This window comes from Mobula birostris, unplaced genomic scaffold (assembly GCF_030028105.1).
Source record: "Mobula birostris isolate sMobBir1 unplaced genomic scaffold, sMobBir1.hap1 scaffold_296, whole genome shotgun sequence".
NCBI classification, from domain to species: domain Eukaryota; kingdom Metazoa; phylum Chordata; class Chondrichthyes; order Myliobatiformes; family Myliobatidae; genus Mobula; species Mobula birostris.
In genome coordinates this window covers 355,090-380,162 of record NW_027276019.1, presented here as the reverse complement: position 1 = coordinate 380,162, position 25,073 = coordinate 355,090, and the positions used below count along the sequence as shown (strand labels likewise).

At 44.5% G+C, this 25,073-nt stretch overlaps 1 protein-coding gene across 1 annotated transcript in view; it reads right to left on the bottom strand.

Annotated features, from left to right (window-relative positions):
* Window positions 1-25,073, bottom strand: part of kif15 (kinesin family member 15) — a 186,375-nt gene that overhangs the window by 68,635 nt on the left and 92,667 nt on the right. The window contains exons 19-24 of the mRNA XM_072250391.1: window positions 22,554-22,659; window positions 22,081-22,246; window positions 19,285-19,444; window positions 18,721-18,806; window positions 13,323-13,401; window positions 5,219-5,305 (exon numbers count right to left, since the gene is read on the bottom strand). Of these exons, the coding sequence (XP_072106492.1) occupies window positions 5,219-5,305; window positions 13,323-13,401; window positions 18,721-18,806; window positions 19,285-19,444; window positions 22,081-22,246; window positions 22,554-22,659 (684 nt within the window). The remainder of the gene's footprint in view (window positions 1-5,218; window positions 5,306-13,322; window positions 13,402-18,720; window positions 18,807-19,284; window positions 19,445-22,080; window positions 22,247-22,553; window positions 22,660-25,073) is intronic.

Here is a 25,073-nt window from a genome sequence, read left to right as displayed (position 1 = left end):
AACATAGAATAGTACAGCACAGTACAGGCCCTTCGGCCCACAATGTTGTGCCGACCCTCAAACCCTGCCTCCCATAAAACCCCCCACCTTAAATTCCTCCATATATCTGTCTAGTAGTCTCTTAAACTTCACTAGTGTATCTGCCTCCACCACTGACTCAGGCAGTGCATTCCACGCACCAACCGCTCTCTGAGTAAAAAACCTTCCTCTAATATCCTTGAACTTTCCACCCCTTAGAAAGTTTCAAAGAAAGTATGTGAATCTCTGGGGTGATGCCTTCCACAAAAGCTATTTAGAGTCAGGCATTCCAAACAATAAGATGAGATTGCAGGTGTGAGTTGTAGAGGTGCCCTGTCCTATTAAAAAAAAGACACACAATATCAGTTTGCTGACAGAGCCCACTCTCCTCAAACTAGATCTGTTTATGTGCACCATGTCCCAATCAAAACAACTTTCAGAGGACCACAGTAAGAGAAATTGTCTACAAATGGAGGAAATTCGGTACTGTTGCTACTCTCCCTAGGAGTGGGCATCCTGCAAAGATCACACCAAAAGGACAACGTACAATGATGAAGGAGGTGAAAAAGAACCCAAGGGTAACAGTCAAAGACCTTCAGAAATCTTTAGGACTTACTAAAGTCTCTGCTCATGCGTCCACTACAAGAAAAACACTGAACAAGAGTGTGTTCACAGAAGGATGCCATGAAGGAAACCACTTCTCTCCCAAAAAAATATTAAAATATATTATTTATATATCTGCATTGCTGCACGTGTTTTGGCAGAATGTTTGGAGGAAGAAGGACACTGCACACCAAAACCTTATCCCAACTGTGAAGCTCAGTGGAAGGAGCGTCACGATTTGAGCTGCTTTGTTGCCTCAGGGCCTGGACAGCTTGCAATCATTGAGGGAACAATGAATTCAAAATTGTATCAAGATATTTCACAGGAGAATGTCAGGGTAGCAGTCCATCACCTGAAGCTTAATAGAAGTTGGATGATGCAACAAGACAATAATCCAAAACACAAGAGTAATCAACAACAAAATGGTTTCAAAAAAAAAAAGAAAATTTGTGTTTTTGAATAGCCAAGTCAGAATCCAGACCTTAATCCAATTGAGATGCTATAGTATGACCTGAAAAGGGCCAGTCATGCAAGGTCCCCAGAAATATTGATGAACTGAAACAGTTTTGTATGGAGGAATGGTCTAAAATTCCTCCTCACCACTGTGTGTCTGATCAGCAGCTACAGGAAATGTAATTCTGTAATTCTCTTTACTCCACTGTAATACTGATACAATTGGCTTTAGCTTCTCCTTCTCAAATTTCAGGGCGAATTCCAACGTATTATGATCACTTGTCCCAAAGGTTTTTTTTTAAAACCTTAATTCTGATTCATTGCACAACCAATCCAGAATAACTGATCCCCTAGAGGGCTCAGCCATGAGCTACCATAAAAAGCCATCTCACAGGCATTCTAGGAATTTGCTATCTTAGAATCCAGCACCAATCCAATTTTCCCAATCTACAATGCCTATAAAAAGTATTCAGCCCCCCCCCCGCCCCCCAGGAAGCTTTCAGCTTTTTATTGTTTTATAACATTGAATTAGTGGATTTAATTTGGCTTTTTTTGACACTGATCAACAGAAAATATTTTTTTGTGTCAAAATAAAAACAGATTTCTACAAATTGATCTAAATTAATTAGAAATATAAAACAAAAATTCACCCCCTTTAATATGATGCACCAAATCATCACTAGTGCAGCCAATTGGTATTAGAAGTCACATGATTAGTTAAATGGAGATCTGCTTTTGGAGACCTGTGTGCAGTCAAGTTGCTTCCACTGATTGTAGTAAAAATACACCTGTATCTGGAAGGTCCAACTGCTGGCGAGTCAGTATCCTCGCAAAAACTACACCATGAAGACAAAAGAACACTCCAAGCAACGCCGTGAAAAGTTTATTGAAAAGCACAAGTCAGGAGTTGGGTACAGGAAAATTTCCCTGAACAGCCCTTTGAGTACAGTTAAGTCAATTATCCAGAAATGGAAAGAATATGGCACAGTTGTAAATCTGTCTAGAGCAGGCCACCCTCAAAAGCTGAGTGACTGTTCAAGAAGGGGTCAAGTGAGGGAGGTCACCAACAGACCCATGACAAATCTGGAGGAGTTACAAGCTTCAGTGGCTGGGATGGGAGAGCCTGCATGTACAATAACTGTTGCCCGGGTGCTTCACCAGTCACAGCTTTATGGGAGAGTGGCAAAGTGAAAGTCGTTGTTGAAAAAAAGCTCACATGAAATCTTAGCTAGAATTTGCCAGAGGCACGGGAGAGACCCTGAAGTCAACTGGAAGAAGGTTCAATGGTCTGATGAAACCAAAATTGAGCTTTTTGGCCATCAGACTAAATACCATCACAAATAAAGAGAAAATCTACAGATGCTGGTAATCCAAGCAACACACACAAAATGCTTGAGGAACTTGGCAGCATCTATGAAAAAGAGTACAGATGACATTCTGGGCCAAGACCCTTTAGCAGGAATGGAGAAAAAGAAGATGTGGAGTAGAGTTCAAAGGTAGGGCGAGGTGAAGGAGAAACAAGGTGATAGGTGAAACTGGGAGGGGTGAAGTAAAGAACTGGGAAGTTGATTGGTGAAAGAGATACAGGGCTGGAGGAGGGGGGAATCTAATAGGAGTGGACAAAAGGCCGTGGAAGAAAGGGGGGGGGGGGGAAGCACCAGAGGGAGGTCATGTTCAGCCAAGGATATAAGGTGAGAGAGGGAAAAGAGGATGGGGAATGATGAAGTGCGGGTGGTGGTGGGGGGGTGCTATTACTGGGAGTTCAAGAAATCAATGTTCAGACCATCAGGTTGGAGGCTATGCAGACGGAATACAAGTTGTTGTTCCTCCAACCTGAGTGTGGCCTCATCGCAACCGTCGAGGAGGCTATAGGTCGACACATTGGAATAGGAATTGGAAGTGGAATTAAAATGGGTGGCCACTGGGAGATCCCACTAGATTCTTCTCTCAATTCCTCCATCTCCAAGGCATCTGTTCTCAGGATGAGGTTTTTCATTCCAGAACAAAGGAGATGTCCACCTCCTTCAAAGAAAGGGGCTTTCCCTTCCCCACCATTAACACTGCCCTCAACCGCAACCACATGAAATGGAAGAGATGCACGTCTGCTCTCACCCCATCCTCCTGCCACGCTGCTAGGGATAGGGTTCCTGTTGTCCTTACCTGCCACTACACCTGCTTGTGTCCAGCACATAATTCTCCGAAACTTCCGCCATCTCCAACAGGATCCCACCACTGAGCACATCTTTCCCTGCCCCACATTTTCTGCTTTCCGCAGGCAGCGCTCCCTATGCGACACCCTTGTCCATTCATCCCTTCCCACTGATCTCCTTTCCGGCACTTATCCTTGCAAGTGGAGCAAGTGCTACACCTGCCCCTACACTTCCTCCCTCACTACCATTCAAGGCCCCAAACAGTCCTACCAGCTGAGGACTGTTGGGGTCATATACTGTGTTCTGTGCTCACGGTAGCGCTTAGTGAGTTGCGACGTAGATTGGGAGTTTGCTTTGCCGAGCACCTGCACTCCACCCACCAGAAAAAATGGGATCCCCCAGTGGCCACCCATTCTAATTCCACTTCCCATTCTGACATGCCAGTCCATGCGATGAGGCCACACTCAGGCTGGAGCAGCAACACCTTGTCTTCCCTCTGGGCAGCCACCAATCTGATGGCATGAACATTGATTTCTCGAACACCTGGTAATGGGCCCCACCCCCTTCACCATTCCCCATCCCCTTTTCCCTCTTACTTTATCTCCTCGTCTGGCCATCTGGTGCCCATCTCCTTCTGGTGCTCCTCCACCTTTTCTTCCTTCCATGGCCTTGTCCTCTCCTATTAGATTCCCCCTTCTCCAGCCCTGTATCTCTTTCACCAATCAACTCCCAGCTCTTTACTCCATCCCTCCCCCTCTCGGTTTCACCCATCACCTTGTGTTTCTTCCCCCTCTCTCCCCACCTTTTAACTATTCATCTTTCTTTCTCCAGTCCGCTGAAGGGTCTCAGCCCAAAATGTCGACTGTACTCTTTTCCATATATGCTGCCTGGCCCACTGAGACTAAACTCTACGTTTGGCATAAACTAAACACGGCAGATCATCAAAAACATGGTGTGAAGCATGGTGGTGGCTGCATGCTGTGGGGATGCTTCACTGCAGCAAGCCCTGGAAGGCTTGTGAAAGTAGAGGGTTAAGATGAATGCAGCAAAATACAGGGAAATCCCGGCGCAGTCTGCAAGAGAACTGTGACTTGCAGGGAAATTTGTTTTCCAGCAAGACAATGATCTCAAGCATAAAGCCAAAACTACACAAGATTGGCTTTAAAAACAACAAAGTTAATGCCCTGGAGTGGCCAAGTCAGAGCACAGACCTCAATCCAATCGAGAATTTGTGGTTGGGCTTGAAAAGGGCTGTTCACTCACAATCCCCATGCAATCTGACAGAGCTTGAGCAGTTTTATAAAGAAGAATGGGGATAAATTGCAGTGTCCAGATGTGCAAAGCTGATGGAGACCTGTCCACAGAGACTCCAGGATGTAACTGCTACCAAAGGTGCATCTAAATACTGACTTGAAGGAGGTAATTATGCAATCAATTATTTTGTGTTTAATAATTGTAGTAAATTTAGAGCAATTTGTAGAAATTTGTTTTCACGTTGACATGAAAGTCTTTTCTGTTGATCAGTGTGAAAAAAAGTAAAATTAAATCCACTGTGATTCAATGCTGTAAAACAATAAAACATGAAAACTTCCAAGGGGGTTGAGTTCTTTTTATACGCACCTGCAAAATCCCCCATGGCTACCGTAACATTGTCCTTTTTGGTATGATTTTTTTACCCCCATTGTAGTTTGTAGACCACATCCTTACTAATGTTTGAGGGTCTGTATACAACTCCCCCCAGGGTCTTTTTACCTTTGCAGTTCCTTAGCTCTATCCACAATGATTCATATCAGTGCTGTTTCAGCCACGAGTTCATCCAGCAGATTGTTTATTGGGACAAATGGTATGTTAGTCATATTTTAAGAGGGTTTGTGTACAAGAGCAGACACATCTTACTCCAATTATACAGAGCCCTGGTGAATCAGGGGCTTAAAATAGATTGGCTTTCCTACAAGAGATGATGAACAATTCATTTTACATTACAATTCTCAAACCTGATCAGCAGTATGCTTCTTCTCAAGATCAGCAATAATCCATTTGGCGTCAGACAGGCTCTGCTCCAGATGTTTCTGCTCCAGTGCCTTAAACAGCAAAATGCAAAATATTCATAATCCCAAATAATGAAAAGTACTAGGTTAACATACTGTATTAGCGGAGATTCTGCAACAACAAATAAGTTCAGTTCAAAAAGTGAAGAAATATTTCAGCATTGACAATACATTACATCTCTGCAATCTTAAGCAAACATGACAACATTATTGGAGGTACAGTGCAAACTGACCAGGTGAGTATATTTTCACTAAAATGTACCCATGCTTGAGAAAAAAGGTCATGGGATTGGAGAGATTAATAAGTTTATCAACAATACAAACTGAAAAAGGATCTAGTGGTGTTTTTACATTAACAATATAAAGTGTTTAATAATTTCTAAATATTAGCTTAGAGACTAATGTAACGCACTGTAAGGTTTCACTGCTAATGTAATGGTTTCTCTGTCGCAGCAATGCTTGGGTTATGACTAGAGATAACGGGGGCTTTGGAATGTGCACCATCCACTGAGAAGAATGTTGTCTTTCTTGTGGGTCTGCAAAAAGGGATTTTGTGGTCTTTTGTCGGTGAGAGATGAAGAGAGAAGACGCGAGTGGAGAGTTGGTAGACCGCCGAACGGAGTGGACTGAGGAGCGAGGTTCTGAGGATCCGCGACGCTCGGAGGAGATCGATGGGGAACAAATGTATGGAAACGTGAGCTCTAATGTGCATATTAGACTGTTTCATATCAATGGGCCCTTTTTCTTTTTTCTTTGCTAACCTTTGGTCAAGTTAAGAATTATAAAGCTCAATTCTTTAATTTCATCTTGTGTGTTGTTTGTTATCTCGTGGTACTGATTTGTAACATGGGAACACATCACGTAGCATCCATCCAAACAAGATTTCTCAAGTTTGGCCAGGCCGTAGGCTGTCTTCCCCTAGATTAAGCTGCTAGCCGAATCTGAGGGTTACAATTCTGGGGGCTCGTCTGGGATTGATTTTGTGGGATACTGTGCATTGAACCAGTGGCGTATATATTCGAACTCCGCATGAATTGTTAATACACCTGTTAAGCACTGTTAAAGTTACAATTGTGGGTGGAGGCTTGATAAAATGGCGGGCGCAGCTCTTGTTTTAATGCAGACCAGTGCCGATATTGCGGTGGCGGAGCGGGCTGAATAACAAGTCAAGTTTCCCGTAGCTGGGGACGGAGATTTCAAAGACAGGGTTCTATTGTTTTTGAGGAGTGAGGGGAAGAAGTGGTCAAATTTGGACTATCTAATTAGTCCCCATCCCCCAGTGAAGAGCAAGAATTCTGAGTTAGTATCCGCCCTTACCTCTCTGGCAGACAAATGGAAAAATGCCCAGTTTCAAGGGCCCTGCTATGGTAGGCTCCGCCTATTCTCTGGAAAAATGCCCACTCCTAAAGGGGAAGAGGAGTTTGAGACTTGGGCAGAGTAGACCTCTCAGTTGTTAGATGAGTGGCAGTGCTCTGATGACGTAAAATGACAGAGATTGGTTGAGAGGTTGAGTGGACGGGCTGCTGATGTTGTGAGAGCCGTCAGGTTGTGGTATACCCTGGCAACTATGAGTGATTACATACAAGCACTGGACAATGCTATTAGTACGACAGGAAGCCCAATGGAGCTCAGTACATGTGTCAGGAGAAGGAGGAGAAGATTTCTGCTTATATTTTTCGGCAAGAGAGGCAGCTAACTTGCCTGCGGTGCAGAGGGGTCATTCAGGCGACTGAGGTGGACCAGTTAAGAATGGATCAGATAGCCAAGGGCCCCCAGTCCCAAGGCCTGATTGCTTGGGGTCTCCGACAGTCTCGTAAGACATGCCCCCCTCCCTCTTTTGTTGAGCTGATCGGAGAGGTACGGGAAGAGGAGAACGCATCAGAGGTGCAGGAAGCCTCCGTCAGCAGGGTACAGTCCTCGGTAGTGGTAGAGGTGATTGTGGCAGAGTTGAGAACAGAGATGTCTTGGCTGTTATCAGCAGGTGTGACCTCCTCATATGATGGAGCTGATGGGGGGGTGGATCCCCTAAGGGGACGAACTGTGCGGAGGGCTGCTGGCCGCAGGTGTCACGCGAAAAGGAGAATGAGCTCCTGGGTACCAACGGGAGAGAGTCATTGGGAAAACTTAGAGAAGACACAATGAAGGAACGGCCTGGTGTCTCTGGGGGAACACCTTCCCAGCAATATACCATGGAACCCCCGAAAGCAAAAGGCCCTATTCCTGAAGGCTCAGTGGGACCCTGCTCCAGTGTGTTGCTACAAATAAAGGATATTTATGCTAAGGCCATAATTGACACTGGGTCGCAGGTCATGTTGTTGTACCGTTCGTTTTACAACCAGCATCTGAAGCATTTACCCTTGACCCCATTCAGGGCACTGGAGATCTAGGGGCTTAGCGCTAGTTATTATCCGTACGATGGTTATTTGTCAGTGAAGTTGGAATTCTTGGAGGCTGATGTGGGAGTGTCTGAGGTCCTTGATACATTAGAGCTGGTTTGTCCGGACCTCGTTGAGAAGGGCGACATTTCAATTCTGGTGGGACCCAACACACCTCTTGTGAGGAGGCTCATGGGGGCCTGCAAGGTGAAGGCTGGCGAGGGCTTTCTGGGAACATTGTCTGTGCACCCAGTGTTTCGAGCTGCTTTTGAGGAAGTCAGTGGCTGCATTGGGCTGGATACCGAATTTAGACGAGGGACTATGTGGTTCACCCAATCGAAGCCAATGATGGTACAGCCCGGGGAAGTAGTGAGAGTGATGGGGATTCTCAAATTTCCCAGAGTGCCTCAAGGTGAAGCCCTCTTAGTGGATGTCCAGAAGACCACAGGAGGGAGTTGGTAGTTCCTGCTGGGGTACTGGTGAGACCCAAATTGCAGACGCTGTCAGTTGTACAGGTCAGCAGGATGACAGTGATTGTCTGGAAGACTACAAAGAGGGAGGTCACCTTCAAGCAGGGGATGTCCCTGTCACATTTGTTCCCGGTGACGGGAATGTCTCGTGTCCCTGTGAGACAAGCCGGGGAGAAACTATTGGAAAAGGGGGTAAAGTTGACTGCTGAGTCATTCAACTTCGGGGACTCCCCGGTTGCTGCGGCTTGGAAGAGGAGGTTGGTAGAGAAGACGTTGAAGCTGGAAGGTGTCTTTTCCACTGACAAGTTTGATGTGGGTTGTTCCAAGAGCACTCGTCACACTATCCGGGCGACCGAGGACACCCCATTCAGAGAGAGGTCGCGGCCAGTATACGGTCCCAAGGATCAAAGACGCACTGGCTTATCTGAGAGGTGTGAAGTGGCTCAGTATGTTGGACTTGAGGAGTGGATATTATCAGATCCCCATGAGTGAGGCCAACAAAGAGAAGACGACACTTATATGTCCACTGGGATTTTTCCAGTTTGAAAGAATGCCCCAGGACATATTGGGGCCCCCTGTAACCTTCCAGCAGGTCATGGAGAAGATGGTGGGGGGATACGAACTTGCTTGAGGTATTGGGGTGTCTGAATGACCTCAGTGTTTGGATCCCCCTTGGAAAAACATGAAGTGAGGCTACTGAAGGTGCTGGGCCACCTGAAAGCTGAAGGGTTAAAACTTTCCCTGGACAAGTGCCAGTTCTGCCAAACATCAGTTAGCTATGTTGGGCACACAGTCTCATGGAATGGAGTAGGTACAGATCTGGCTAAGATAGCGGCGGTGACCACTTGGCCAAGACCACAGACTGTGAGCGCTCTGCGCTCGTTCCTCAGGTTCTGTGGTTACTATCGGAGGTTCAGGAAAGGCTATGTGAAAGCAAGTCACCTGTTGAATCAGCTTCTGTGCGGTTACCCTCCCTTGAGAAAGAAAGGGAGGGGAAAAAAGGGACAGGAGGGTGGAGAGCATCTTAGCCCATTGGAGACCTTTGGACCGAGGTGGCATGCAAAATGTGAAGCCTTTCAGTCGCTGAAGGAGCTGTTGACCCAAACGCCGGTGCTGGCTTTTGCAGACCCCCGATTGCCGTATGTACTGCACACGGATGCCAGTTGAGAGGGTTTAGGGGGGCATTCCGTTTCAGGATCAATGCAGCAGGTTGAGACCTGTTGCAATTATCTGCCGGAGTCTGTCGCCCTCCGAGAAAAACTATCCCACGCACAAATTGGAATTTCTGGCATTAAAATTTGCGGTAGTGGATAAGCTGAGTGACCACCTCTACGGGGCCAAGTTCGAGGTGAGGACAGACAACAACCCCCTAACTTACATCCTGACATCGGCGAAACTGGATGCCACAGGCCATCGGTGGTTGGCGACGTTGTCTGCCTGTGATTTCATGCTCAAGTACCGGCAGGAACAGTGATGCTGATGCTTTGTCCCAACAAGCGAATGAGTGAGGGACTGGACAGAGACGAGGAGTGGGAGAGCATTCCTGCCCTGGGGGTGAAGGTCATGTGTCAGTTTTCCATCACCGTGAAGGCAGAGGGAAAAGAGGGGCAGGAGTGAGCGGTAGATCAATTGGGAGCTCCTGATAACGTCATTCCCAAAGTTTACTGTAACCTGACTGCTCTGAAGACAAATCAGCTGCCAGATTTGAGTTCTGGGGAAGTGGCAGTTGCTCAGTGAGATGGCCTGGGCATTGGTATCATTTGGGCAGCAGTCAAAAAGTGAGATGTGGCTCAAGCAGAGAAGATGAAACACATGGCGGTGCCTCCATTACTGACAGAATGGCCTCAGAAGGAGTTGCAGAACCAGATCCTGTACCGGGTCCACGTCACCCTGGACCGACCTTGGCGTTGCCAGCTGATTCTGCTGGAGAAGTATTGGAGGATTATGTTGAAGTCACTTCATGATGATTCTGAACGCTTGGGGATGGAAAAGACCTATGGATTGCTCAGAGACCAGTTTTACTGGCCCCGAATGAAGTCAGAGGTCGAAGAATACTGCAAATCTTGCATTGGATGCATACGGCGGAAGACACTGCCTACGCGGGCAGCTCCCTTGTCCCACTTGCAGAGTGCAGGGACCCTGGACCTGGTGTATATGGATTTCCTGTCAATAGAACCCGATGCCAGCAACACGGCACATGTCTTAGTCATCACAGACCACTACACCAGATATACGCAGGCTTTTCCTACCAAGGACCAGAGGGCATCTATGGTGGCAAAAGTGTTATGGGAAAAGTATTTCATTTATTGTGGCCTTCCCAGGCTGATACATAGTGGTCAGGGATAGAATTTCAAGAGCAGACTCATCCATGAGTTACTGGACATGCCTGGAGTTGAGAAGTCGAGGACCACGCCCTATCATTCGCAGGGTCATCCCCAGCCCGAGAGGTTTAATCGGACTTTGCTAGACATGCTCGGGACCCTGGATATCAACATATTGGACATCTGGTTCACAGTTACAACTGTACCCAAAATGAAGCCACTGGGTTCTCGCCATACCATCTGATGTTTGGGCACAAGGCGAGGTTGCCCATTGACCTTTGTTTTGGGACTGACAAGGACGACTTACTACCGAAGACTTATCTGAAGTATCTGTCTGATATGATAAGAAAGCTGAAAAGGGCTTATGAATTAGCTGCGGTCACAGCTGCCAAGCAGAATCAAGAAAATAAGAGGAGGTATGATCAAAAGGTAAGGTTCTCCCAACTCCTGCTGGGAGACCAAGTACTCATAAGATATTTGGGGCTACCTGAAAAACAAGTTGGCTGACTGCTGGGCGGCTGTGCCCAATGTGGTGGAGAGTCAGATGCCAAACCTACCAGTTTTCCGGGTGAAACCAGAGGACGGGAATGGGCCTGTCAAGATTTTCCATCGGATCCACCCGGGGCCCCTGGTTCAAGAGGTGCAGGTAGGCACAGAGCCCAACTTGGAGCCTACACCTAGTAAGAGGACTGTGGAAATGTGGGGTGACTGCAGGGCCCACAGTAGGACAGGTTAAGCCAGCCCCCACCTGAGAGGGATACTAATTCGGAGGACGAGGACCTGAATGTGTGGTATATGCTGCCTTTTGCTAATTCCCCATTGATTGAGGAAGAGACTTCCAGCCTTTCCCCTACTGAATCAGGTGAAGCGGGGGGAGGCCTCGCCAGGTAGACCAGAAGTATCCCCAGTAGTGTCGGAACCTGAAGAGTTAGGTGAGGGAAACAGTGATCTCAGAGAATTAGGAGACCACCGGATAGGCTGGTCTATGTAGCACCAGGGGAACAAAGCGTGATCCCTACCATTCTGGAGAGCTATGTCACTGCCTTTTACACATGGATTGGGCTTTGTGTTTTGCAGTAAGGGTTTGCGAATTATCTCCTTTATTATTATTTTCTTTACTAACTTATAGTCAAACTAATTATAAAGCTCAGTCATTTAATTGTATATTGTGGACTGTTCGTTATTTCGTGGTACTGATTTGTAACGGGAACATATCACGCAGCATCCACCCAAACAAGATTTCTCAAGTTTGGCCTGGCCAGAAGCTGTCTTCTCCCAGATTAAGCCGCTAGCCAAACCCGAGGGTTACACTAAGTTAGAAGGACATACAGTGTATGTCAATTGTAAAGTTTCCACAATGGTATTATATAGGAAAGAAGCTAACATAGAACATTGAGACATTTACGTACAATCTATACAAAAATAACATAATTTGGCAAGTATAATTACAGTGGCTTGAAAGTGCAAAGATTTGTCTTACACTATGGATAACCCTGCCTGACACGCATATGCTTGTAAAATGCAAAACAGACAGATTTAAACAATCCCACTTGCACCACTTCTCCATAGTCTGTTTCTTGCCAAATGACTGGGATGTACTACCTACCCCATGGCATCTTGCCATTCATCAGCGCAGTTGGATTTCTATTTCACTTTATCCAACTCTAATTTCTTGAATTCTCTTAAAACTTTAGCATTTCAAATTTATATTTCTATACGTTGAATCCTATATGTTGGTTGGGAAACAACAGCAATCCTTCAATTATTATCACTTTTTACCATTCACCTCCCCCTCTACCCACCCATCATATCCAGTCAACTGCCAGAAGCATAAAAATTGTTCCCCCACGTGGAAGAAGTCATCTCACTGACACAATGGTGTCAAGAAAACAACCTCTCCTTCAATGTTGCAAACACAAAGGAGCTGGTTGTGGATTACAGGAGGAATGGAGACAGGCTAACCCCTATTGACATCAATGAATCTGGGGTTGAGAGGGTAAACAGCTTTAAATTCCTCGGCATCCACAGCACCTTGGACCTTATGAGGTTTGTACACACCAGCTGTGTGGTGAAAAAGGCACAATGGCACCTCTTTCACCCCAGACACTTGAGGAAGTTTGGTATGGGCCCCCAAATCCTACGAACTTTCTACAGGAGCACTATTGAGAGCATCCTGACTGGCTACATCACTGCCTGGTATGGGAGCTTTACCTCCCTTAATCGCAGATCTCTGCAGAGAGTGGTGTGGACAGCCCAGCCTATCTGTAGATGTGAACTTCCCACTATTCAGGACATTTACAAAGACAGGTGTGTAAAAAGGGCTTGTAGGATCACTGGGGACCCGAGTCATCCCAACCGCAATCTATACCAGCTGCTACCATCCAGGAAATGGTTCCGCAGCATAAAAGCCAGGACCAACAGGCTCCTGGACAGCTTCTTCCACCAGGCCATCAGACTGATTAACTCGCACTGATCTGAGAGCATTTCTATGTTACATTGACTGCTGTATTATAAATTATTATAAATTACTATGATTGCACATTGCACATTTAGATGGAGATGTAAAGTACAGATTTTTACTCCTCATGTATGTGAAGGATGTAAGAAATAAAGTCAATTCAGTTAAAGGGACTTGCGCTATACACATTAAATCTTGTATATGAATAAAGTTCCAGTTTACATCCCTGTCTGTTAACTGAACTCAGCAGGAATGCAGAAGCGGTATTAGTAAAGAAAGCAATGCCGAGAGCAACCCAGGGAAAGGACCTTTAAAATTATTTGCTTAACTATAAAAAAAGAATAAAACAATAGAGTCAAAGACCATGAATAAAGCAATGGAGGAAAAATAAATACAAGAGGCATACTGAGCTTCTGAATCATGTACCTGCTGCTCGAACTTCAACAATAATCCAGAAGATTCTTTCTTTAGGAGTTCTTTCTCATTCAAAGTTTTCAGAAGTTCCCTGTATCAAGAGATATTAACGGTTCAGTAATGAAACAATTACAGTTAAGAAAAAGGGTGTCATTAATTTTATTTTGTAGGGTAACATAATTGGGAGAAACATACATAATTCACATTAAGTTGGGGTTTGACTTTAAAGGCTGGACTGTTGTGATGACATTGTTATGTGAAGATTTTGTAGCATGCTTTTGTGTTAGGTTTTGGAGTTCGATAAAATGCGTTACAGGTTTCATTAAACCTTAGACACCTCACTTCATTTTATTTGCAAAACCCTACATTGGTGACCCCGATGCTCTCAGACGATTCCAAGTTATCAAACATCTTGGCTAACTCAGTCGCTTTGAAACTGTCAGAATTTTGGGAGTAAAAAGCTGCGGCTCAGTTTGCTCTGTGAGATATCACTGCCAATGACACCAAATTCTACTACGTGGTAGTGTCGCTCAGCACTCCACAGCAGTGAGAGTGGTGAGTCTGCTTGAGCACCCACTTGAACACGATGAATACCAATCACCTTTTACAGACTTTTAGACTGTCGCTGAGCGCGCTAAACGGTTGCTCTCCTTACCTGATCTCAGCGATGCTAAGCCTTTGGAGCTAATGCACCATATGCTGTCTCTTCTGGGAAATCACCTTTCTCATTTTATTCTTAAAGAACTCTTCATGCAACAAGTGCCTGATTAAGTTCACATAGACCCTGCTAATGCACCCGTGAAGGATTATAGATAGCTTGCTAAAATAGCAGATAGTTTACACAGTGAGGCAGCAGTGCATCATTCCTCCTCCTTTCTCTACCTCGATAAGCCCGGTCAGCACAGCCCTCAACATAAGGATGCCCACAGCTGCAAAACAGACCAAGCCAGGCCTATGTTTTTTTTACCACACTCACTTTGGTAGGACCGCTAGGAAGCGCCAACCGCCTTGCAGCTTCGACAATGCCAGCGCATCGGAACATCAGAGGTCTGTGAACACAGTGGGTTCCAGCTGCCAGGGTCGACTACTGTTCATTACAGACACCGTTTTGGGGCGACATTTCCAGTATAGATGCTCAAGTGAGTGTGTTGCCAGCATTGCCTGTTGACCAGCAGGGAAAAGGCAATGAAACCTCACTGGAGGCCGCCAACGGCGGCAGGATCCAGACTTATTGGACACAATGAGTGACAGTACTTCAGTGGGCAGCTTTACACAGTGGACTTCATCCTGGCTAAAGTGGCTGGACCTCTGCTTGGTGCAGATCTCCCATGTGCCCAAGGGTTGTTAGCCAGTCTTAAGAACTGCCGGCATGTGGACGTCAAGGACTTGGGTCATTACCCTGCTCCCTCAGTAAGTTCTGTCAAGCACATGTGAGTTTACTTGACTGCTTGGTGAATTCCCAGACCTCACCAACCCCACATTCTCCACTTCAGTCAAAAAACATGGGATTGAGCACCACATTTCCACAACTGGCCCGCCAGTTCATGCCAGCTCACGTAGACTGGTCACTGAAAAGGTGTCAACTGTGAAGGTCAGGTTTGCCAGCAAGGAAAGACTTGACATTGTACACCGGTCAAATAGCCCCCTGGGATTCACCCCTCCATATGGTCCCTAAACCCAATGGTGATTAGCAACACCTTAATGAGGTCACCACCCGATTGTTATCTCATCCCACACATTCAAGACTTTTCAGCACATTTAGCCGGAAGGTTAATTTTTCCAAAGTCATTCTAGTTAGGGGCTACCATCAGGTGCCTGTGTGCTCAGAGGACATTCCCAAAATAGCAGTGGTAATCCTGTTTGGCCTTTGAGTTTCTGCACACGCTGTTTCGGCTGAAAAATGTAGCACAGACCTTCCAATGGCTGATGGACTCTGTATTAAAAGACTTAGATTTTCTTTTCATTTACCTGGATGACATATTTTGTCGCCAGTGTCCAAATCTGAACACACATCTCATGTCTGCACATTTTAACCGCTTAAGCTGACACAAGTTGATAATTAACCCTGTTAAATGCCAGCTCGGGTCTTTCTCAGCCGTCGCGTCTCTGCAGGTGCCACTACTGTGGATTTCTCACTGCCCCACACCACAAAAAAAAAACTAGGAGTTTTTAGTTATGGTAAATTTATATCACCGCTTCATTCTGCAAGCTGCTGAACTTATACTCCCCTTATATAGTGCGCTTAAAGGCAATACCACCAACCAAGTGCTGGAGTGGTCAAGCAGACATGACCAGGGCATTTGATGATACCGAACAAGCTCTTTCCAATGTGACCCGACTGGCACTCCTGCCCCCAACACACCAGTAGCCATTACTACTGAAGTTTCAGACTATGCTGTGGATGTTATACATGAATAGTTGGTCAGAGGCGTGTACCAGCCAGCAGCACCACCCCCAGAAAGGAAGTACAGCAGGTTTGACCGTCAGCTTCTCAGTCTCCATTGGCTGTCTGCCATTATTGTTTTCTTCTACAGGACACCACTTTACAGCGTTCATTGACCACAAATCCCTCATGCACACGATGCCCAAAATGACAGACCTCTAGTCTACATGGCAGCAACACCACCTGGCCTACATATCCAAGTTCACAACTGATGTACAACGTACTAATTGGAAAAATAATGCTGTGGCTGATTGCCTCTCACATAGGGGTTGACTATGCTGCGTGGCAGTCAACCAAGTTACTGACCCAGGGATCAAGGCTTACTGAGCAGCAGTCACGGGCCTGTGGTTGGCTGACATTAAGTTCAGGGAAGCTGGGGTTTCTCTCCTGAGAGATGTTTCAATCGTCCCATCGTGCCCGCAATCTAGAAACATACTGTTTTCAACTTTGTACATAGCCTTTCGCATCGGGGCCAGAAGACCTGACAGAAACTGGTTGCAGTAAAGATTGTTTGGCCTGGCCTCAGAAAGGATGTATGCGATTGGACGGCAGCCTATGTGAAGTGTCAGCGGACAAAAAAATTAAACATCATGTTCAGGTGCCATTGGCACCTTTTGAGTTCCCTGAGCAATGGTTTGACTATGTCAATGTGGACCTTGTTGGTCCTCTCCCCCTCCCTTCTGTGGTTTCACGCACCTCCTTAACATGTTGAACCGTACCAGCAGGTGGCCAGAGATCGACCCTCTAGCATTGACAACACCTAAGATGTGGCCAGGTCTTCATCGGCACCTGGGTTGTCCATCTGATTTTTCCTCTGTCCACAGTCCTCAATTCATTATGGTTGCGATGGCCTAGATCCTCGACATTAAGTTACATCACACCACAGCATATCACCCACGGTCCAATAAGCTATGCGAGTGGTTTCACCGCTCCTTAAGGGCTGCTGTAAAGACTTCACTGACTGATGAGTGTTGGCATGATCATTTCTCATTGTTCCCGATGGGGCTCAGAACTGCTCTGAAAGAGTACATGCAGTCATCTGTGGCTGAGTTGGTATTCAGGCATGCATTACAAGTGCCAGGCGATTTCACTCCCGTTGCCACGACCACCTGGTTGGCCTCTCAACAGCATTCCACTCTGCTCAGAAAATTCAATTCCTTTTCACCTATTCCTACCTCCCATCACAGCGGACAGCACTCTTGGGTTCCTGTTGACCTACATTCCACCTCGCTTGTTTTCGTCCATCATGATGCACAGCAACATCCCCTTAGGGCTTCTTATGATTGCCCATTCCACATTTTGGAATGGGGAGAAAAGGCCTTTATCATAGATAAGAGGGGTAAACCTGAATGTATTTTGGTAGATCACTTAAACCAGTACACCAAGATTTGGGGTAGTCTACTGCCATGCCCCTGGCATCGCATCACCATGAGCATGTCAATGCTGCCTCTGGACAAGCCAGAGGCGTCCTGTGGCTCCTCCACCCACGGAACACAGGAGGTAGCATGCTCGTCTTTAGTTTTTGGAGTTCAATAAAATGTTCTACGTGTTTCATTAAACATAAAATGCCTCAGATCATCTTATTTGCAAAAACTTATAGTTTTACTAATTTTATAAATAACCCAGTTAAACTGCTTAGTCAAATACCACTTGACTTGCAGAACATTAAACACTAGAAACACACAATATAACTCCCAGCTGCTCTATTTTCTCGGAGATATTCATGCAGGTGACAATATTTAATCTTCCTTCTCTTCCATTGAACTCCAACCCACAGACAACATGTTTTAGAAGAAAAGAAGGTAGTACTGCTTAACAAAATGATCAGATGGAGTTAAGGGAAGTACACAAACAGCAGAGTTTCTGAATGACCATCTGTACTTTCGATGGCTGTACATTCACAGGTTAACATTCTTGATCATAGCACTGTTAGTCTAAGAATGTTACTGACATCCTGCTCAGGCAAGAGTTCCCATCAATTTCAAATGCAACTATAAATTTGCTGATGATACAACCATTGTTGGTAGAATCTCAGGTGGTGACGAGAGGGCGTACAGGAGTGAGATATGCCAACTAGTAGAGTGGTGCCGTAGCAACAACCTGGCACTCAACGTCAGTAAGACAAAATAGTTGATTGTGGACTTCAAGAAGGGCAAGACGAAGGAACACATACCAATCCTCATAGAGGGATCAGAAGTGGAGGGGTGAGCAGCTTCAAGTTCCTGGGTGTCAAGATCTCTGAGGATCTAACCTGGTCCCAACATACCGATGTAGTTATAAAGAAGGCAAGACAGTGGCTAGACTTTATTAGGAGTTTGAAGAGATTTGGCATGTCAACAAATACACTCAAAAACTTCTACAGTTGTACCGTGGAGAGCATTCTGACAGGCTGCATCACTGTCTGGTATGGGGGGGGGGGTGGGGAGGCTACTGCACAGGACCAAATGAAGCTACAGGAGGTTGTAAGTCTAGTCAGCTTCATCTTGCATACTAGCCTACTAGGTACCCAGGACATCTTCAGGGTCCGATGTCTCAGAAAAGTCATTATTAAGGACCTCCAGCACCCAGGGTATGCCCTTTTCTCACTGTTACCATCAGGTAGGAGGTACAGAAGCCTGAAGGCACCCACTCAGCGATTCAGGAACAGCTTCTTCCCCTCCTACCCAAATGGACATTGAAGCTTTGGACACTACCTCACTTAAAAAAAAATATACAGTATTTCTGTTTTTGCACTTTTAAAAAAATCTTCAATATACATGATTGATTTACTTGTTTATTACTTATCAATATTTTATTTATTATTTTTTTAAAAAGTTCTCTGCTGAATTATGCTGCTTCTGCTAAGTTAACAAATTTTACATCACATGCCAGAGATAATAAATCTGAATCTGATTCTGATCTCATCTTCATTTCCTGGATGTAAATCAGTGGGGTTGGAGAAGAAAGGATAGTCAGTCACCAACTTACTTGGAGTTATTCTCAATGTCTTGTTGAAGTTGTGAAGCAAGCTTTTGGTTTTGTTCCTTTCCAGCTTCCAGATCTTCCATCAGAGACTATTTGAAACAGGAGACATTTAAATAAACATCAACAGTTCCTCCCAACCACACCTCCAACCACTACCACCCATGGTTCGACCCATTGTTCCTCCAGCAGATTGTTCTTCACACCAGATTCAAGTGTCTGCAGTCTGATGTCTCGAAGACAAGTAAGGTTTAATGTACCACGTCATTAGTTTACCGAGTTTCCTGTTCTCCAAATAAATCGTGAGCAGTTACATTTGAAAGAATGCTCTGTTGACTGCCTCCTTTAACTGCAGTGTCAAACAAACTCAGGAGATTAAGCTACCAAACATACTCAGAAACCTGGTGAAAGTCAAGAAAATCAGTGACTTTCTAAATATGATACTTAAATCCAATATTAATATAAAGAAATGCTAGAAAATCAGGTCCATCAACTTTTATGATAAGAGAAACAGTAATACTTCAGGCCAAAATCCTTCAACAGGAAAGATGCAAGATGTTTTTCACTTACACCGATTTCAGCCCTCATTGCTTCAGCTTCCTCCTTCATTTGTTCCAGATTTTCATGCAGTTGTTCATTCTCATATTCTTTAAATTTCACTATCTCCTGTAGATTGTCATTAGTATCTTGGAGAGAACGCTTCGTCTCCAGGTTTTTTTCATGTTCTAACCTTATATTTAGGAGAAAAGGAGCATCACATTAGTAGATCAGTAGAGCTACTAGGACTTGATGTTTCAATCTCTATGGTAAGTCGGCACTCTCGATGTTGGCAGTGGGTTTGGAGTGGTGACAAGGAGGGAGGGTAGGTACGTCATCGGAGTCAGCAAGTGGGCACCCTCCTTCTTTGACATTTCGTTGATAAGCCCACGACGTATTAAGGGGGAGATAGTGACAGTTCCACTGTTAAGGAAGATATCTGCTCTGCACTTTTAGGCTCTGCTCCAAACAGAGTGCCAACATTTTTTTTTAAAACAGAATTTTTGTTAGAGAGCCTCAAAAATGATCAAACTTTGTCCAGTAAATTTTGATCTAAGGGGCATCAGATTGAATGAAGCTAACTAAGGAGATCTGCATCATTTGCACCTCTTTTGAAGATTGTTTGAAGGAAGAAAAGGCATAGTGTGGGAAATGTCTGATTATAAACAGCCTTACATTGAACTAGCCTAATTCTGAATGACTTGCCTTCTAGACTAGGCATGCATTTTCACTTCACCACCCTACCAACATGCCTATCCGACTCAAATTCACCACCCTACCACATACATTAGCATATCCAACTCCACTTTACCACCCTACCACATACACATCTGACTCAACTTCGCCACCCTAACTCGTACATATCCGACCCACCTTCACCACCCTAACTCGTACATATCCAACTCCACTTTACCAACCTACCACATACACATCTGACTCAACTTCGCCACCCTAACTCGTACATATCCGACTCACCTTCACCGCCCTAACTCACACGTATCCGACCCACCTTCACCACCCTAACTCATAGATATCCAACCCACCTTCACCACCCTCTTACATATCCAACCCAACTTCACCATCCTAACTCGTACATATCCAACTCCACTTTACCACCCTACTACATACATATCTGACTCAACTTCACCACCCTAACTCTTACATATCCGACCCAACTTCACCACCCTAACTCGTACATATCTGACTCAACTTCACCACCCTAACTCATACATATCCAACCCAACTTCACCACCCTAACTCGTACATATCCAACCCAACTTCACCATCCTAACTCGTACATATCCAACTCCACTTTACCACCCTACTACATACATATCTGACTCAACTTCACCACCCTAACTCTTACATATCCGACCCAACTTCACCACCCTAACTCGTACATATCTGACTCAACTTCACCACCCTAACTCATACATATCCAACCCAACTTCACCACCCTAACTCGTACATATCCAACCCAACTTCACCACCCTAACTCGTACATATCTGACCCAACTTCACCACCCTAACTCGTACATATCCGACCCAACTTCACCACCCTAACTCGTACATATCCAACCCAACTTCACCACCCTAACTCGTACATATCCGACCCAACTTCACCACCCTAACTCGTACATATCCAACCCAACTTCACCACCCTAACTCGTACATATCCAACCCAACTTCACCACCCTAACTCGTACATATCCGACCCAACTTCACCACCCTAACTCGTACATATCCGACCCAACTTCACCACCCTAACTCTTACATATCTGACTCAACTTCACCACCCTAACTCGTACATATCCAACCCAACTTCATCACCCTAACTCTTACATATCCAACCCAACTTCACCGCCCTAACTCGTACATATCTGACCCAACTTCACCACCCTAACTCTTACATATCCGACCCAACTTCACCACCCTAACTCTTACATATCTGACCCAACTTCACATCCCTAACTCTTACTTAGCCGACTACACTTCACCACTCTATCTTATACACATCTGCAGTTGTAACAGCACCAAATTTTCCTAAGAATCCAGTACTGCAACCAAGATTTGCTTGAACACTAACAGCAAAGACAGAATATAGAGGCTGTATCAACTAAAACTGCGTACTATTATGAGATCCAAATAAAATGGAGCTCAAGGTGGAAGTGAAAACAAGTGCGGAAGGGACCGTCCTGCAAGGACAAGTCCTCATCTGCACACGTCAGTGCCCATCGTCCATACTCAACAGTCGAAACGTATGACCTTTGGTTACTCCCCTTCCTCGATCACCACGGAGGGTGTGATTAACAATCTCAGGAAATCTTCCATTTGTTAGTTCTTATTCAAACAGCACAGAATGTATTCAGAATCAGAGTCAAATCCTAGCATTTCTTACTGATGTTCCTACCCGAATACTTTTATAAGGTCTGCAAAAATTCAAGGCGATGTGTCGTCTTTCAAACTCATTAGGTGGCAAAAATCAAAACTTGTGGATCCCTGGGTTAAAATATAAAGCTGTATATTTTAATGTCAAGTTGTTAAAAGGAATGTCTTTCCTCAAAGCCAAGTTTCACAATATACGGTGTTCACAAAGTAGTAATCTTCATGAATATTTTAGATACTCAAACATTAGAGCTCTGTATTACATCTCTGATTGCTATGAACTATGCTTTAGAAGAGTATAGGAGAGAATGTAAATAACTATTGAAGATGGACCATCACGAAATCTGTACAACTCATTCTCAATTTAACCATTTTTAGTCATTTTAACTTTAACCACAAGATTATAATTTTATAAAATACTGACAGGCATGTCAGAAATTTCACCTGATTTCATCCAGCTGTAACTGGATTTTTATAAACTGATCTGAAAGTTGAATGTGTTCGGCATCTTGCTTGGCCTTATAAGAACTGTATTCCTCCTTTACAGTTACAAGTTCTTTGTCAGCTGACTGTAGCACCACACGCAAGTCATGCACTTCACTCTTCAATACTGTCAAAGTAGAAAACAGCTGGCACCATAAGGACAAAAAGCATGTGACATGATATTCAACAGCAGGTGTTTAACTCAGCCTCAGGTTGCAACATGCCTATGCAACAAATTAAATAAAGCTTAGTTAGAAACATTAAAAAGGATTCTAGGCACATGTACAAGGCAATGTTAATAGAGGCATCTTAAAATTTAGCTGAATTGGATGCCCGTGTATTACTTAATAATAATGTGTGACCTGGGTGTTTAGATTACTAAAACAGATGAATCATTATACTATTGTAATAAATTAAATATAGATTTCACCTACTATTGTTCTGAGTCAGACAGTCTTGCAGCTCACTCTCCAATGATTTAGTCTTTGCAATAAGCTCCTGCTGGGTTTTGTTTCTATCATTTCGTTCAGAGATGAGGAGCTGAACAATTTACACAAATGTTTCATAGAAATTAATTAGTATTTGCTTTTTAAATATAATCTTAATTGCAGTTATGTACATAGCCATTAAATCTGTGTATTCTAAAATAAATACAAGCAGAGAGAAAACAGAAATTCTACAAATAATAGATGTTATCAAGGTCCTGAAAATAACAAGATGTCAGGTTTGCATACAAATCTAAAGACTAATCCTTATATAGATTCTCCCCAGTTTATCACACTCAGTTTCTACAGAGCCTGTGCATATACGGATGAGCACTAGAAAGACCAGTGGGACGGACTTGCAGTCTGCTGCAGAGCTGCAAACATCATCTGACACACGAGAACTCTGTTCATAGCCAGGTTTCCAACTTATGAACTGTTTGTAACACAGGCAGTTCGCATGAACTAGACCCCGTCATAACCTGGGGGAGGAGCTGTAATTTTAGAAAATGAATCATTATCAATAACTACAGTTTAAATAATGTTGGATACTGGTATGACAGGCAATTTTAACATCCCTCAGCAGTTGCTTAGTTATAGGCCTCTTACGCTTCCCTAGTCAGACACACCATCTGCGTCTTCCCACTAATCTCTGGTGGGGGTATCCAAAACTAGAGGGCACAGCCTCAAAATTGAGGAGTGACCTTTTAGAACAGAAGTAAGGAGGAATTTTTTTTAGTCAAAGAGTGGTGAATCTATGGAATGCTCTGCCACAGACTGTGGTGGAGGCAAAATCCGTGGGTATATTTAAAGCGGAAGTTGACAGATTCCTGATTGGTCAGGGTATCAGAGGATATGGTATGGGGTTGAATGGGATCCAGGATCAGCCATGATGAAATGGCAGAGTGGTCTCAATGGGCTGAACAGTCTAATTCTGCCCCTATGTCTTATGGTCTTATTCTTAAACTTCAGCAAGTACAGGCCCAGAGCTATCAAATGGTCCTCAGACATCAACCCTTTCATTCCTGGAATAATTCTCATGAACCTCTTCTGGACGCTCTCCCCACAGTCAGCGTATCCCATCTTAAATACAGGACCCAAAACTACTCAATACTCCATATGAGGCTTCAATGCCTTATAAAGCCTCAGCATTACTTCCTTCCTTTTATATTCTAGTCCTCTCAAAATGAATGCAAACATTACATGCAACTTCCTTACAATCTACTCATCCTGCAAGTTAACCTTCAGGGAATCCTGCACAAGGACTCCCAGGTCCCTTTGAATTTTCTCCCCATTTAGTAAAACAGTCTATGGTTTATTCTTTCTACCTAATACTTCATTACACTATATTCCATCTGCCACTTCTTCGCCCACTATTTTAATCTGTCCAGGTCCTTCAGCAGATTCCCTGCTTCCTCAATCACTACCTGCCCCCCCCCCACCTATCTTATCTGCATACTTTGCCACAAAGCCATCAATTCCATCATTCAAGTCATTGATGTGAAAGAAGTGGTCCCAACACTAGTCACCAGGAGCCAACCAGAAAAAAACCCCTGTGTTCCCATTTTTTGTTTCCTGCTAGACAGCCAATCTTCTACCCATGTTGATATTTTTCCTGTAATACCATGGGCTCTTACCTTGTTCAGAAGCACTTTGTCAAAAGCCTTCTGAAAATTCAAGTAAACAGCATCCACTGACTCTCATTTGTCTATCCTGCTTGTCATTTCCTCAAAGAACTCCAACACATTTGTTAGGCAAGGTTTCCCCTTAAGGAAACCATGCTGATTTTGGCCTATTTTATTGTGTGCCTCCAAGTACACAAAAACCTCATCCTTACTATAGTTTATTGATATACCAATTACTCTGCCTCCAGTCGACTGTGGCAAAGAATATTATATGCCAGCAGTCCCCAACCACCAGGCCGCAAAGCATGTGCTACCAGGCCGCGAGGAAACGATATGAGTCAGCTGCACCTTTCCTTATTCCCTGTCATGTCCACTGTTGGAACTTGAACGCACGCGAGGTCATTACGCACGCGTCATCCATGTCAGCGCGGGAAGAAGATCAACTCCTCGAGCTTGCAAATGACGACAGGCTGAAAAGTATGTTTGACGTAACACCTCTGCGGGCATTCTGGATCAAAGTCAAGGCTAAATATCCTGAGATAGCCACGAAAGCACTGAAAACATTGCTTCTGTTTCCAACATATCTCTGCGAAGCGGGGTTTTTTGCATTGAATGCAACGAAAACTAAATTGCGGAATAGATTGGATATAAGGAACCCCGTTCGAGTATCGCTGCCTCCTATCACCGCTCGATAGCACCATCTTGTTGCAGGAAAACAAGCCCAGGGCTCCCAGTGATTCAGCAATATTGGTGTGTTGCAATGATTTTATATGTTCATACGGGGAAAATATGTGCTGTGTGTTTAATATCCAAACGTTACTTAAAATGTTATGATGTTATTGACATA